Source organism: Abrus precatorius, unplaced genomic scaffold, assembly GCF_003935025.1.
Source record: "Abrus precatorius isolate BTA unplaced genomic scaffold, Abrus_2018 Scaffold3, whole genome shotgun sequence".
Taxonomy (NCBI): Eukaryota; Viridiplantae; Streptophyta; class Magnoliopsida; order Fabales; family Fabaceae; genus Abrus; species Abrus precatorius.
In genome coordinates, this window is record NW_020874373.1 from 30,016,974 (window position 1) to 30,035,414 (window position 18,441).

General features: G+C 28.9%; 1 protein-coding gene across 1 annotated transcript; it reads left to right on the plus strand.

Moving 5' to 3' along the window:
- The first annotated feature begins 10,146 nt into the window (after positions 1–10,146).
- Positions 10,147–12,516, plus strand: LOC113863040 (protein LURP-one-related 10-like). The gene is made up of 3 exons (XM_027496420.1): positions 10,147–10,482; positions 11,711–11,938; positions 12,074–12,516. Exons 1-3 carry the CDS (start codon positions 10,198–10,200, stop codon positions 12,218–12,220), a joined length of 660 nt encoding a protein of 219 aa, XP_027352221.1. The 5' UTR covers positions 10,147–10,197; the 3' UTR covers positions 12,221–12,516.
- The last annotated feature ends 5,925 nt before the right edge of the window (positions 12,517–18,441 follow it).

Sequence of the window (18,441 nt, forward strand, 5' to 3'; positions counted from 1 at the left end):
ATGCATATATTTCAATTGCACCATTTCTATACTACCTCATGCACATCACCCTTTCACATTTACATTCAATGCCCCTAGGATCCCTTGAGGATTTCATAGCTTAGATAGTTGCCGGTTAGCCGCAGCAACACGGATACATGTGTGCTGACCCAGCCCTTTTTAGCAAAGATATAGTCAGGAGCCTCGTCAGGAAATGAGTGTGTGGCCTGTGAATGCTTTTATTTTCAGCAAATCGTTGTGCACTATCTACACAAGCATTCACCACTCTTATTTCCACAAGATTTTTCAAATCTTCTCCGGACTCTATACCCCCAGTTGTATCACTGTAGCTATCTAAACTTACCACCATATTTCTTATTCTTTCCACGCTCTTTTATAGAGCAACGAGTCATAATACGTGAGCCTTAACCAAATAATTTGGTGTATTACAATACATACATTATGAGTACGTCCTTGGATTGTACCACAATACTTGTATTGTAATTATATTTATTCATCTATTCTGACTCTCTTATTACAATTACTCTTTCCAGCATTTCATTCACATTCATATTCGCATACGACATACAGTGCCCACATTTAGTCACAACACACAACTTATATTCATTTTCAACAACATTCAATATGTCATCTACACCCATTTCTAACCATTTACTTTATTCAATCATCAACATGCTCACACACACTTGCATTTATGTTACCGGTTCACTCATTAGGCATATTTCAACTATTAAACAACACATATACAATAATCATGTCATTCATCATGCAAGCATCATCAACCAATCTCAACATACCTCAATCATCATTAAATATTCATCCAACATAAAATTTCATCACACAAGTTCACACGTCACACAATCAATACAAGGTGCCGGAGGTCGGACACCTCCAGATTCGGCCCAGTCATACAATCCATCACTCACATTTCTCAATAATAGCCATAGAGTCATCTATCCTAAGGTTGGACATTATTCTAACTACTCCCAAATGATATTTTCGCATTGAAAGTGTAATATTCCTTTAAGAACAGATTTATTCATAGCCTTTATTACAAATTACATTTAAATAGTAAACAAAATAGTTACGAATCCCTCATTTTAGCTACCCAAGAGAGGTTAGGGTTTGAGATTTACTCTTCCTTACCTTGGAATGGAAACCCACCACGAAATCAACGATAGAATAGCTCTCCACACGGATCCTTCGTCCCTAAACCATGGAAACCCCATGAGAAACCAAGAATACAAGAAGATGGGGCAAGAAACCGAAACCCTACTGATAAACTTACCTCCAAGCGTCTCAAACTTGATTTTAACCTTTAATCTAGCTCTCAAACCACTTTGGAGGCAATTTAATCGGTAGGAACGAGTTAGGAGTAGAGAGAATCGAAAGGATTTCAAAGGGAGGGATGAGAAATGGGTTGCTCGAACCATAAACCCTTCAAATACCCCTCTAATCGCGACATGCTCGCTACAACGACACATTCTCGCTGCAGCGAGAGAGGCCTCACTGCAGCGACGCCCTTGTCGCTACAGTGAAAAACTTAGAGAAAACTATACCTTGATTTCTGCAGAATCGAGAGGATCTCGCTGCAGCGAGACTGCATCCAGAAATGCACCTTAAATTGTCGCTTTATCGCAACAGCGAGAAAGCGACAATTTCACGTCTTCCTCCTAGAGCTCTCTACAGCGAGACATCTCTCGCTGCAGTAACAACTCTCTGCACCTGACACTTAGTCAATTTTTCAATCCGGTCCCAAACATATTCAAACACACTTGTACACATCTATAATCATCTCACGTATTTACACCACCATCCAATACACATCCTCATCAATAATTCAATATGAAAATTCCCATATATATATATATATATATATATATATATATATATATACATATATAGTAATTAAAATATTATTACAAAATTTGGGATGTTACACTACCCAGCCTTGGTTGATAAATTTATTTTTTTTGCTCTAAAAAAAACAATAATGATCATATATTCTTTTACTTTTCTAATAGTTTGTTAATTATTTTATTATTTGAATTTTTATTTTAAAATTTTATTTGCACATTACTTTTTAATTATATCTACAACAATTCACAATTTCAAACATAAATGATTAAATGAAGCCAACGAAAATGAGGTAACGGTAGTTATCTCCGCAAATACGATTATCATAACAAGTAAGGCAATCAATTTAGAGGTATATGAGATTTTTATACATGAATTGGTACGCATTACAGTGCTTAATTAGATATATTTATTAATTAAGTCAATAGTTATTTAATAAGGTAATGATAAAGACAAAAAAAAAAATTTAAAATTGAAAAAATCAAAGATAAAAACAAAACAAAAATAGAAATTAAAAACAAAAATCACTATATTTATAGAGATTAAAAATACATTTGAAACATGTTAGAATCATTAAGTTAAATAATCCTAAACCCCATATCGCTTCCTCTACGCTTAAAAGTAACTCAGCCAATATCGATGATAATTTAGGAAAAGTTTTATGCTAACATCTTAGACTCTTCATATAACTTAAGCGTGTGAGTAGTTTTTCCTTAAATGTAACACCTTATCATTATTTTATAGTTTATCAAAGTTTAAAGGAGTTATATATTACAAAGTAAATTTTATGTACCAAAACACTAAAGTAGACCAAACTTGAGTTATGTAGTATATGTATGTTACCCTGATATTATTTGTGGTTGAACAATATCCAACTTTGAGGAAAGTATATTAAACTCTATCCTAAGGTCATTTTAGTGGATGAGGCCCCAAATTAAAACTCATATAGAAGTTTTCAACGACTATGAAATCTTTTATAGATATTACTTTAATTAGTTATTAATATGAAAATCATTTAAAGAGAATCGAATGCATTTGTGTGTGAATGTTCCTTAAAATATATATATATATATATATATATATATATATATTATTTTTACTTAATTTTTTATAATATATTTACTTAATTTTTTTAAGTATGTATACTTTGATTTATGTAATTAACATTTCTACCAATGTTAGCTTTGGCTACTTTTAAAAAAATTGTATATTAGATTTATTTTGAATTGATGTTGTTGATTGTTTTTAAAAATTAAATATGTTTTCAGTTTTATAAAATTATTAAAATTTACTTTTAGTCATTATAAAAGAAATTTTTGTTTTAGCCCCTAACTAGTTAATGTAAAATATTTAAATTAGTCTATACTATTAATCTCAGTTAATTGCTACTTTAACTAACTCTAAGTAATCATATTGTTCAAAAGAGTTAGATATGTTTTTAAGCCCTATAAGATTATTAAAATTCATTTTTAGTCTCTAATATTTTTTCTATTTTAATCTCTACTTACTAAATCATGACATTAATTTATCTCTAAGATCTAAGAGAAATTGGACATATTCATCCATCTCTTATAGCAACTTGGGATTTAAATTTTCCATGTACTAATACAAAAAATCACATCAATTTATTAAAATTTATACTAGAAATAATTTTAATTTATCAGTAAATCATTTTAAAAAATTACAGACAACTAAAATATGACATAAAATTCTATTAGTGAAATCGATAATTAACAAAAACTTAGTAACAATAAAGACTAATTCCAAACAAATTAACTAGAAAATAAAATAAACTTTTCTATAATGATTAAAAAGTAAATTTTAGTGATTTCATACAGTTTAAAAATATATTTAACTATTATTATTATTATTATTATTATTATTATTATAATATAAAACTGTACTGATATTTTTATGATATTCTAACAAAAACATTTTATAAAATTATTAAGGGAAACTATTTTTTTCTTAAAGACGATGTCAACCTTAGAGAGGGAATTTAATTTTTTCTTTTATGAGTAACAAAAAATTATTTAAATTAGCTAATTAATAATAAAAAATTCTTTCTTTACCTTGAGAGTGAATTTTTTTCTCTCTAATTAGAAAATAATTTATTTTCTCTTTAATTAAAGAGAGAAACTACTTTCCATCATGTTAGTGATCAATATTTTAAATTTATATAATTTAAATTATTTTTATCTAAATTAAAAATGAAATACATGTATTCTTTTCACAGTTTAGTGACACTCAAAGTTAAAATAAATTTTTATTTATCATAAATTTTTTGTTTATATGATTTTGCAGGAAAATGTTATATAGTTAATGACAAATTATTTTCTCTAATTTATTTTTTAAGTAATGTAAGCTATAAAGATATGCATATTTTAAAATGACAAAATTACTCTTTTCGTCTCTTAATTTTAGAGTAAAATTCACTTTCATATTCTATTTTTTATTTTTTTTTTATTTTTGAAGTATTATTTTTTTCCTACGTTAGTCTTTTCTATTAACTTTGTTACATAACCTAATAGAGACATCCTATGTGACACTTAAGTGGCTTAAAGCTGTTATTTAATCATTCGTAGAATTTTTTATTTAAAAAATAATTAAAAAATGCAACTTCTCCACTTCTTTTTCATCTTTTCCCAGCTCTTCCATCTCTTTTTCTCCAAATCTCTAACTCACCAGCCCTACCTCGCGATTCCCTTTTCCCCTTCTTCAAATTTCCTTCTCCTTTCTCACAGCTCTGCTACCCTTTCCTCTCCTTTCACATTAGTCTTCAACTGTTGTTTGATCATTTTACTTGATTGATCACCATAGACTATGGGATCTAACTTGCCTTGGAATAGAAATCCTTACCATTAGTTAGAGAATGTTGTGAACAAATATGACAAACAATGTTTTTCTCTCAATTATGCCATATGAATATTAGTTTAACATAGGAACTAAGGATAAAAACACTTAGACTTGCTTGAAGATGACAAATCATGCAAGGATTTACACCAGCAATAATCTCTTTTGCAAATTCTTCATCGGTCATCCATGCAAATTTACTAATTACTCCAAATATTGAGAAAAAAATTCTCAAATTGGATTAATTTAACAAATACATAGCTTTAACCAAATCTGTGTGCAATATATATTAGTAATATTAGGATTTTGAACATGGGTTCGATTCAGAGTTGGGATAGAGTAGACTTTTAAGCTTCAATCAATAATATTAGAATTTTGAATGTAACTTTGATTTAGAATTGGGATAGAATAGACTTTTAAGCTCAAATAATTTGTGTCATAAATGCCTTAAGCAATTTAGATCATAACTCTCTTATTTATATATTGTTTGATTGGCTACTAACTTACCATCTAATAGCATAAATATAAAACAGGTACCTTATATCATGTCTTAATTCCTTTAATTAAATCAGGTATTGAAAACTTAAGGACACTTTCACCACCAATGCAAAATAAGTCCTTGAGTACAGGTAAGGTAGTTAAGTATAGCTGTAGGTAGTTTAATTTCACTTATCAAACTCATTTGGTGTGAAATTTGTATCAAATGCTAATTCATTTAGATTTTATTGTAAAAGTTAGGAAGTATGATGACTTTAAGTGACCAAAATTTTCATCTCTTTGTACATAAACCTTACTTGGTTTCTCTCTATTAGAATCTGTCAAGAATCAAATTTGATTTACAAAATACATCTATTCACCTCTATTTCTCTATCTCCATCTCTCTGCGTTTAAAGCTTGCAACTTTTCACTCTATTGTTTATTAGGTTGTTTTAGATTTTCCTAAAACCACAAACTTCATTACTTTTTCTGTATAATTCTTTAATTTTTTTTTATGAAATATGAATCTCCTGTTATTTTGGTTTTTTTTTTTTTTTAGTTGCTAATAGCGCTTCACTTGCGGGAGAGGGAAAGCTGGGAAAAGGGGTAAAGAGGGCTGTGAGAGGGGGAGGTAGGGCTGATGGGTTAGAGATTTGGGGAGAAAAAGGTGGGAGAGCTAGGAAAAGATGAAAGAGAAGTGAAAGAGTTACATTTTTTAATTATTTTGTAAATAAAAAAAAGTCCACATATGATTAAAAAACAGTATTAAGCCACTTTAGCGCTACATAGGATATTTCCATTAGAATATATAACAAAGTTAACGGAAAGGACTAACGTGAAAAAAAAAATATACTTCAAAGACGAAAATGAATAAAAAAAATTAGAGGAAGAAAGTGAATTTTATCCTAAAATTAAAGAACGAAAAGAATAATTTTACCTTTTAAAATTGATTTGATGAAATACAATTATTTAAAGAAATTGAGATATATATCTAGTTTAATCTCAACTAGAAATTTCATAATAAAATATGTGTCATCACAAGATAAATTAAATTTATGAGCAAAACAAACAAATATTTAAATTATTTACTCTAATGATCTAGGTGATATATAGGGACATAAATAAATTATTTTTTATATATATAATATTGTGATTAGACTAGAGTTGACCTAATTGCTAACTTGATTGATTTTGTTCACATCTCACATACAAATCTTTAAGTTAGTAAGTTTTTTGTTCATGATACATGAAAATTATACTGACTCACCATCTATATTTCGCAACACATCAAAGTCTATATACACTATCTTCTTGGGTCAAACAGACAAAAACTTGAAGATGAGTGATATTAGAAAAATACAAAAGAGACTTATTCTGCAAAGAAAACTTACATTTGACTTGGTGATTTGATATGCAACAGTTTACTAATTTTAGATCTAGATTGAGTTTAAAACTTTTTAGTAATAGAATGTTATATTTTTTATTTGACTTATTTGTCATGGATATTTGCTCACTAATGTTTTGCATCATCATTATTTTTACAATTTCTTGTTCTAAGTATTTTTATGAGCTTAAAGACATTAATCATTGTCTTAAAGATTATCCATACTCTAAAGAAATTTGATTTTGCTTTGAGGTGTATTTTTTCATTGTAATTTTTATGACGCTATCACTTAAATTGCGACTTTAGTTTTGCACATTTTCTATTTATTCATTCTTTGATGGCTTTTGGTTTTATAGAAATAATATGATCTTTAATAAGGAGAAATAAAGTATCAATCATGTTTTGAATTTCACTAGTCAATCTAAGAAGGATTGTTCTCTTTTAATTTCAAACAATTTAACTCTTAAACTCATATTTTTGAGAGATGTCATAGAATCTACCATCTTTTCAATACAATAAAATTAAGGTGGATAGTAATTATAGGATGAATCATATGAGTTACGGTGATGTTATATGATACTATAGTGATAAATGACTAATATGTTTACTTCTTTTGATGATAATATGTCTACTCTTTGTGCTGAATTGAAAGTAACTTTTTAGGGTCTCAACTTAGTCAAATTGAAAAGTTATCATATCATGATTTTTGAATTTAATTTCTTAGAAGCAGTGAACTTTATTTCAAAGAAATCAAAATTTATTTCTATTGAAGTGTGTTTTATTCTATATGATATTCATCATCACGTGCAAAATTCATATACTTATATTATTTTCAAAGTTAATTCAGTAGCTAACAATTAACTAACTTATTTAACACTTTTATCTTAAGATTCTTCAAATATAATTTATAGATAGTTTACATATTTTGTAATTTTTTTTTGTCTTTGTCCAAAAAAAATTAAACATGTGCTACTAGTTTATTATTATTCTCACCATTATTTTTTATTTAATATTTAAGGTGATAAGAATTAAAAAATAATGTTTAATTTGTGAAATTAAAAAAATTCATTGATAATACAATAAATCACTAATAAAAATAAAATAAACAAAAGGAAGTAAATATAGTTGTAGTTATAAGATTTAATGACTTTAACAAGTGAGGATTTGTGAGTGTAAATGCACACCAATGTGGGTGGATCCCACGTACCTAAGTCATGTATAAATATCCATCTGTTCTATATTTAAAAAATAAGTGTTTTCTTTTTAATAACAAATATATATTTTAATAAACTTTTAGTTTACTTATATTTTTATATTAATTATGTGTGATTTTAATTTTTTGAAGTAATTATTTTTTTAATTTAAATTGTTCAAATTAAGTCTTTTACTTTAAAATTTTATTTAATAATAATATTAATATTAATAATATGATATATCATTATTTTATATAGATTTATAAAAGAAAAATATATAAAATAATTTAAGAAAAATCATTATATTTTTCTATATCTTATATATAGAAGATTGGAAGTCAATAGTTGAGACTTACATTGTTCCTCAACTAATTCCTTTGTAAAATGCAAGAATGAGTAGTGATAATCATTTGATAAAGTAATTCAAATATCCATCATGAGGTGCATACCTTTTAAGATTAAGTTGAATAGATTTAATTAATAGTTTTGATTTGGTCACAGTATGAAAATGAATCGCATTCACATTCAAGAACATATGTTGCAGTTGTTGACCCGTTATTACACAAGGTCATTGCTGATTTTTCCTTTCTAGACATTATTATTGCCTTTCAAGTACATGAATTATTAAAATAAAAAACTTAATTAATTAAGTATTATAAAAATTGTATAATTTAAATTTAATTTTATAAATTTTTTATTAGAATATAATTTCTACTTTTTTTCTGTAATTTATTTTTAATCTTTTTAATTGACGCGATACAGCTAAAAACTGATACTTATTAAGTATCTTAATGGATTAATCAAGTAAAGAGACTAAAAAAATATAAATTATATTCTAATAAAAGAATTTATAAAAATTAAATTTAAATTTTACAATTTTTTAGATATCAAACCCTTAAATAAGCTTAAAATAAATTTTGTCAAACAAAATATTTCTTGAACAAATATTTTGTTATTTTAATAAAAATTTACCATACATAAATTTTATTGTGTATCTTTAAGAGTGAATATTAATTAATTTACTCAATTTAATAATTTTTATAATAATACATTTTATTAATTTAATTGTTTATTTAAATTTTTAATAAGTAAATTATATTTACAAAATTTTGTAAAATTTTGAAACTATTGAATATTTTAATATTTAACTCGTTTTAATTTAACATATATAATCATAAAAATAATATTACTTGATAAAAAAATGAATTGATTAAACAGTTATTTTCTCCTCTCTCTGACTCTGACCTCACTTTCCATAAGATGAAACAATAATACTCTGAAGTATTCAAAAGAACTGATACCTGATGTGGCCTTGCACTAAGCTTCGCAAAATTCTGTCAATTACTATCCACACATATTTGATCCACACTTGATTTTCTGCAACTCTTTTGGGAATGGGAATCATTACTCATGACTCATGACTCATGACTCATGATTCATGATTCATGACTCATGACGTGCCTGCTTATGTACAATGCTTGTCATCAAAGTTATATGTTTAATTTTTTTAATATGTATCTAAAAATTCACATTATAAAAAATCATATGTTTAATTATATTATAGTAATTATAAAATTTAATTTAACGGCATAATTTTAATTCATGAGTTGTATATTATGCTTGTTTTAATAAAATTGTACATTAGGACTATGAAACAAGGAATTGGCGCCACATATATAATAATAAAATAAGCAACCTATCACATAATGATACATGCCCATTTAGGTTAGTTGCAAACTGACACCCAAAAATCCCATGCACATAACTCTAAAGAACAGTTACATAAAATGGTGCAAACAAGCACATCATTTAAAATTTTTATTACCTTTTTTTTATTAGTTTTATCTTTTGATTTATTTTATTTAAATTTTTTCAATGTTTAATAGATTATCTTTTTTATCAATTTTATTTAACTCTTTGATTAACAGTGTTAGTTGACTTCATACATATATATTTTAATTTTTAAAATCATAATAGAATATTTTTAGTAACTGTTATTGGTTATTTCAAGACTAAAATTAACATATTTTTCCAATAAAAGGACCAATTTATCATATTTTTAAAATAAAATAAAATAATATTAAGTCAAATAATATCACTATTAATATACAACTGATAAAAAATATAATTAATTTTTTTACACGTTAAAAAAATTAAAAACATTTAAGAGAATTAAACCAAAAAAACAACAAAATTTGCCTTATAATAATATTATTAAACTGCAAAATGGGCAATGATTATGCTATATTCGGGCTAGGTAGCTAGCATCCAAGTTGTTGACAAAGGAAAGGTCAAGAATAACTTTAACTGAAGCTGCTTGTACCTATTTCTCATTTCGCATCAAGTTCACTATATAAACGATAGTATAAGAAAGTTTCAGCCATCAGCCCAAATACAAAGTAGGAAGAGCTTCATCAATAATTAGAGGGAGGGATGGCATATCAATGCCCGTACCCACGGCAGCCACAGCCCCAACCCTTTCCCTCCGCCCCCATGCAGCCGCACCCCGCCGCCGTCATCGGCCCTCAGTTCTGTGCTCCGTATCCCGTCGATCTTGCCGTTGTCAAGAAAGTCATGACCATTTCAGACGGCAACTTCGTCGTTACTGACATAAACGGCAACGTCGTTTTCAAAGTTAAGGGCTCTCTTCTAACTCTCCGTGATCGCCGCGTTTTGATCGATGCCGCTGGCAATCCAATCGTCACCTTACGGCGGAAGGTTCCTTATTCTCCCTTTAACTATATATGCCATCCATGCACTTTCACTTTTTCTTCTTCAAAATCTTCCTTAATTTATTTTCTGTTTTAGTTTAGTTTTACGTGGTAAATGATCACATCTTAATTACACTAATAAAGTTTTATCTCAAAAATTTAAATACAAGATTAATATAATATTTTAACTTTATTAATTTATTTAAAGTATAATATGGTAACTTAGAAAAATTACTCTATATTCTTATTACAAATTGCATATTCCAAGTTAAGCACGGGTATTTAGGTTATTCTGTATTTTGCGGATGGAGCATAAACACTCAAATTTCAAGAAACCTTGCTTTTACAGTCTTCTCATCTTCAATGACGGATGAAAACTATTTTTTGCATCCAAATGAAAATCTTTCTTTTGTTATTAGTTTCACTATTATTGGATGACAAAAATTATCATAGTTGAGCACATGCAGTAAAATTGGCATTACAATCAAAGAACAAGATTGGTCTTTAATTCAACCATTAATTATAAATTCGTTATTTAAACCATGGAAACGGTGCAATACAAGGATACTTTCTTGGTTACAAATTCAATTTCTAAATCCATTGTGAAATCAATTTTATAGATTGACAAAACTTCATATGTTTAGAAGGATCTTTAAGATAAGTTTTCTTTAAGGAGATATTTTTTAAATTACAAAACTTCAAGAAAATCTTGATCAATTTTATCAAAGCAATCTCACTGTTTCATAATATTTTTAAAAATAAAAATAATATGGGATAAACTAGAGAAATAACAGACTCTATATATCTAAATTGAATAAATCAAATAACAGATTATATATATCTGAACTGAATAAACTAGAATACTAGATAATAAGGAGGACCCTTTAAGATATACTTTCAAAAATATTACTAATCTTTTTCTATTCTTTTTTATGTTGTCACACAACTAACGTAAAATACCGTTGACTGTATGTGTAAACAAATTTGTGGAGACATGCTATTTATAAATAACGACTTTCTTCCTTTTAATTTTTTCCAGCTTATTCGGTGATTGTTCACAAGTATTTTACGAACAAGAAATTCAACATATTTATCATTTATCAATTAATTAATTTTTCACGCATCAATGTTTATCTGTTAAACATAACATCATATATCCCTATATCATTCACAATTAATCTAATATATTGATGTTGATGTTATATAATATATAGTAAATTGCACTATTGATGCAGATAATGACCGTACACGATCGATGGCAAGCCTTCAGGGGCGAAAGCACAGACCCAAAAGATCTAATTTTTACTCTGAAGCGCTCATCCCTGATCCAGTTTAAGACTAAATTAGATGTGTTTCTAGCCCATAACACCACCGAAAGTGTTTGTGACTTTAAGGTCAAAGGTAGTTGGTTTGAACAATCTTGCACTGTCTATGCTGGTGAATCTAACACTGTTGTTGCCCAGGTAAAACTTCTCTCGTTAAATAACAAAATTTATTTTACCAAAAATTTAATCAGATTTAATATACTTTCAGCGAGTTACAACTTTAGTATTTATTTATACAATACAATATAACATTTTGTGGGATTGTTATTGCAGATGCATAAAAAACACACTGTTCAGAGTATTTTGATTGGGAAAGATCATTTCATGGTCACTGTGTATCCCAACGTTGATTACGCGTTCATAGTGGCGCTAATCGTGATTCTGGATGAGATTAACAAGGATGCGGATGAACGTGAATAGAGGAATGCTATACGTTCAACAAATCCTGTTGTACTTTTTGTCAATGGTGCTATATTCCCAATATATATTGTAATATTTTCTTAGCTGAAAATCTTTCTACTTCAAATAAGTAAATAAAAGTTAAGATGAAGTTTGATTTACTATAGATATGTAAAGTTAAGTTACTAATAATCTGTCTATATACAACTTACAAAAAAAAATATATAAAATAAAATTATTGTAAGAATGGAATTGCTTTTAAATTCCTACTGCATAACAATGCATGTCATTCCACTTGAATAATATAGCTAGTTGTGCAATTGTATAGGTTTTTATTCTGGGGCAATCATTGTCTGGATTTAAATTCAACCACGAAACAGAGAATAATTGCCTGGACCGAGGATCATTGGGCTTCGTACAAGCAAAGATGCTAGACAATATTCTCTAAGTCTGGTTAAAATTGGGGTTTTGTTAATGAGTACTTTTCTTTTATTTATTTATCCTAAATCTTCTCTTTAAGCAAGAATTTCAATATAATAATTAAAGCCCGGCCCTCCAAAATTATTGTTGCATATAACAATGTGTTCATGTGTAGTAAAATGAGATAGAACCTAGCGTAAGGATGATAATAAGGAGGGTATTATATAATATTTATCCTTGTAAGTTTATTTTAAAAAATTATTTGTATTTATTATCCTCAATGATTACGATCCCTAGCTATTTCCCTACATATCGAATAGTTAAATTTTCATATCCATTTTTACTACTCGAAGTTTAGTTAGTTAAAATACTATTATACTTTTTTACAATTCAATACAAAGTATTAATTAGAAAACTTCAAACACAATGTTGAATTACAATAAGAAAAAAATATATTATATAAAGTTTCAATATCAAGATATTAACCTCGTGTATTACAAATTATAATATTTTATTTAAAATTAAAAATAAAATATTAAAACAATAGAAAAAGGTATTTTGGTAAACCTTCACAAAGCTTTCCAAGACTTTCCATGCTCTTTCAAGAAAGGAGCTCTGCTAGGGTTGTTTAACCCTAGGGTTCTACTAGTCTTGCTTAGCTACTACTATGTTAAGACTAGATTCCTGAAGGCAAAAGGAAAGGTTTCTACCTTAGATCGTTTCCCCATCAAGATTTGTATGGAAGGAATTATGTCTCTGAATGCACAAGAACGTTCTAAGGAAGAAGTTCCTATTTTGCAGCAAAAAAAAAAAGGGTCAAGAGAACCTTTTTTTTTTCCTGTGGAGATGTGCTAGAGACTCAAGCGCAAGAAGATATTTTGGTTGATGACGAGATGGTTCAAGTGTTTTCTAACCCTAAATCCTTTTCTTGCATATCACATAAAGATAAGGTTCTCTCTAATAATAACCTAGATCTAGTATTAGGAGACGAAAATATTATTAAATCTATCTTGGAGGATTTTAATATCTCTCTAGAAATAAAAGAACCTGTAACTAATAATACTGAAAATCAGAACTTCTACCTTGAACTAAAAATTTCCTTGGAAGATTACAAAACATGGGGTAATCCATGGAAACTGACTTTGATCATGAAGTTCTTAGACAAATCTATTAGTTTTAACTTCGTGAATCAAAAGCTTAATAACATTTAGAAAAAGAATGGTAATTTGAAAAAATTGAGCTTTAGTAATGATTTTTTTTCTTGTCAAATCTGAGAGTATAGAGGACTATAAATATGCCCTTTTTTAGGGGTCCTTGGCTTATTTTGAACAATTATCTCTTAGTTCAAAGATGGAGGCCTTTATTCAGGCCTAAAGATCATATCTTTAGGAGAATAGTTGCCTAGATACCTATTCCTGACTTATCCCTAAAGTTGTACAATGAAAAACTCTTATGGCAAGTTGGGGCTTGCATGGGGTCAATGCTCAAGATTGATCCACATGCTCCCCTATTAGCTAGAGGTAGATTTATCAAAATTTGTGTTGAGTTAGACCTTAGTAACGAGCTTATTCCCTCTTTCAAAGTCCTAAGTTAGGAGTTTATGGATGAATACGAGGGCCTGCACCTCATTTGTTGATCTGGACGTTTAGGAAGATAAATTTGTTGAGGAGCAAAGTAAATTTGGTCCTAGATGCTAGTCAAGAAATCATTTAGGAAGAAAGTTGGACAGCCTAGAATCTCTAGTGTAACTACTTATAATAGGAAGAGTAGGAAGCCCTATTAAGGATCTAGGTTTGGAGCCCTATTAAACTCTCCTTATGAGATTAGCCAAGAAGCTCCCTCTAAGCATTTAGAGCTAGTAGACAGTACATTGGGAAATAATAAGATAGAATTTGAAGACTCTAATATCCCTAAATCTAGAGTTGGAGGAAAGATTTTAGTAGATCTTAATGCCTATAAACTTCCTAAGAAATTAATAAAGCAAAAGCCTAGACTTAAACTTGAGAAGTCTAGGGGTGATAAGGCCCTAAATTCTTAGCCTGATAAAAAACATGTTCAAGAACTTGTTGTCTAGCCCCCAGTCAATACCAACTATAGTCAAAAAGAAATTTTCTCCCTAATGCATCAAATTCAAGAAGATTTTGTGAATAATATTCTCAGGGGTTATTCCATCCAAGATCTCTTAGGCATGTCTATTCAGAGTAGTTAAGCTCATCAAAATGAGCCAATTACCTCTCCTACTAATAAACCCCTTGATAGAGATCTCCCTATGGACATAGAATTAGTAAACAATAGTAGTATTAGGGCTAATGACCCTTAACGGTTGGAATTCAACTTTTGTAATGCCTAGCATTATTTAGATGCTTTATAAATCTCCTCTTTCCTTTTGAATTGCTTATTCTGGAACTGTAAGGGGGCTGGTCATAAGTCCTTCAGTAGGCTTGTTAATGAACTAATTGTAATTCATAAACTTAATTTTGTTGCTTTGTTTGAGCCTGGGATCAACCTTGAGAAAGCTAATCGAATAATTAATAAAATTAATTTAGATGGTAAGGAGAAAGTAGATGTTTTGGATTTTTTAAGGGGCATTTGGTGCTTTTGGAATACTAGGAGGGTTAAAGTTAGTGTCATTTCTAAGACCAAATATGTCATACATCTTAGAATCAGCAGTAATGGTTATGGTGATTAGATTCTCTCTTCCATCTATGCTAGTCCTATAGAAAAAAGTAGAGCTAAGTGTTGGAAAAACTAAATAAATTTTAGTTAGTCTGATGATATCCTTTGGTGCCTTGTAAGAGATTTTAATTCTATGCTTGTTGGTTCTATTCCTTCAAATACGGCAAGTGTACTGAGTCTGTTGCAAGTAATAACCAGTAGAATACTGAAAAATTAATTGAGCTTATATACAATAGAATTGGTGAATAGTTTTCATGTAATATTAAACAACACTTAAAATGTAAAACACTAAAATAAAATGCGGTAAAATTTAGGTTAAAAAGCTGGGATTGAATTTCATCTATTTCTCCCTATATATTCTAGTAATCTAGTAATAAATATAGCAATCATTTTCAATTAATCTGATGCAAAATATGAAAATCATATATTTCAATTTCTTGAAAATACATTTCTAAGATAATTTCTCAAATGTTGATTCTTCAAACAGTTAATAAACTATATAGCATTAAAATCAGGATTCAGAAGCAATCAATAACTTGAAATCTATTCCTAGAACAACCAGTTATTGAGTAATCTCAATCAGATCTAGATCTAAACAATACCTTTCCAAATATAACTCAGATCTGAACACTAGAAATTGTCAAATAACTAGATTCAAACATTAAAAACGGATTGAGATCACCAAATCATTAGAAATGAAGAAGAAACAATTATATTTATATATATTACTGAGAATACATCAGGTTTGAAGAGTTACATTCAATCCCATAAGAAGATTTAGCTGCTTATGGCATCTATAACAACAAAAATGAAGATACAAATGGAATAAAACATAAAAAACATGAGTATTCCTACTCTTCTTCTATGTCTTGCGCCGTTTGGACCTCTGGAAAATGAAGTTTGAACAGTGCACCCCCCACTTGAACATTAAAGTTGCCTTTTATACTGGTCTAGTTGAACTTCTCTCGCTACAGCGACATGGCCTTGCTGTAGCGAGAAATAGAGATAAAATTAGGTCATTCTGTTTTATTTTCACTGCAACGTTAACTCTCGCTACAGCAATAAAAAAGACTTCTCGCTACAACGACCACTTCTTGCTGTAGCAACAGGGGAACAGATTCACCCTTCTCCAGCTGCAAATTCTCGCTGCAGCGAGAAACCTCTAAAAGCTTACTTTTCTGCAACTTCATGCTTCAATTATTCCTTCCTCTAACTTTTTTTGATCTTCTTCAACCTTAAGTGATGTTTCTTTTGTGATTTCAGCTACAAAATAGATCAAAAAGAGCTTAAAACCATAAAATTGCATTCATTTCAAAAATATATTGTATTTGTAAAAGTTTCAAGTTTGAAGAAAATTTAACAAAATAATCCAACTTTTAACACAAAAGTGTTTAATTTACCATCTCAAATCACTTATTTTATACACTTATCAATGCTTTATAAGAGTGAGAAAGTAGGAGGTAATCCTATTAATCCTCAACTAGTCAAAAATTTTGTTGATTGTCTCTATTAGTGTGGTCTTCAGGACTTGGGTTTTAAAGGGTTTCCTTTCACTTGACAAAGAGGCAACCTGAAGGAGAGACTAGATAGGGTAATGGTGAATAAAGCTTAGCACTTATTTTTTTCATAATAACTCTGTCCTTCATGTTTCCCTCCTCAAATCTAATCACATGGGTCTTTGGCTCAAAGTTAGAACTAGAGATAATTTCCATCCTATTGAAAAACCTTTTAAATTTCTTTCTCTTTGGTTATCTCACCTTAACTTCCCTAATAAAGTCAAAAGCTCTTAGATAATGTTAATAAATTTATAACTTATATTACTAAATGGAACATATATACCTTTGGTAACATCTTTCATAAGAAAAAGACTTTTAAGTGAAATTGCTGACATTTTTCAAAAATTTTCTCTAAATAATAATCCTTTCCTCACCAACATGATGTAACTCTTTGGAAAGAATATAATATAATTCTAAACTAGAAAGAAGTATATCAATATCATCATTAGAGAACCCAATGGATGTCATTAGGTGATAGAAACACTCAATTTTTTCACAGGACTATTATTTTTAGAAAACATAGAAATATCATTGAATCCCTAAAAATTGAGACTGGTGACTGGGAGTTTAATCCATCTAAACTCAAATTAATGGCTATGGATTACTTCAAAGCTATATATCATAATCCTGCTCCCTCTGATTCTAATCTGAATACTCAAAATTCCTTTCTTGCTTTGAGAAATTCTGATAACTAGAAACTTTGTGCTAATCCTTCCATTGAGGAGTTTAATGCCTCTTTATTCAGCATTGATAACTTTAAGTCACTAGGACCTGATGGGATCCATGCTTTATTTTTTAAAAACCAATAGGAGAGTTTAGCTCCTTTTATGTTCAATTTTGTCTTTGATATTTTTCAGAACCCCAGCAAGATTGCTATGGTTAATGATACTATAATCATTCTTATACCTAAAACTGAAAACCTTGAAGACATTACGAACTTTAGGTCAATCTCTTTATGTAATGTCAACTACAAAATTGTTACAAAATTGATTGCTAATAGGTTAAGGGATGTTCTTCCTTATTTAATTTCTCCCAACTAGACTAGCTTTATCTTGGGAAGACAAGATATTGACAATGCCCTCATTCTTCAAGAACTAGTTCACTCTTTTCATAACCTTAAAGGCATAAATAACTACATGATCATTAAATAGGATTTAGAAAAGGCTTATGAAAGGCTTAGGTGAAATATTATAAATGAAACTCTTCATCAAATTGACGTAGACCCCCAATCTGATTAGCTTATTACATCACTGCAATTCATCTTCCTTAATGTCCATTAATTTTGAATAATAGCTTATCTGAATCCTTCTCTCCTTTCAAGAGTATTCGCCAAAGAGACTCAATCTCCCCTTATCTATTTGTCTTACGTATTAAAAGACTGTCTCACCTTATTAAGGATAAAAACATGAATGAGGAATGAACCCCTTTTTCTTTTGGTACCCAAGGCCCTAAAGTTTCTCACATATTATTTGCTGACTATGTGATTTTGGTTGCTCAAGCAAATATTAACCAGGCTAATAATATTAATAAGACTTTGATGAAATTTTGTATGACATCTCGCCTTAAAATCAACTATGATAAGTCCTTCGT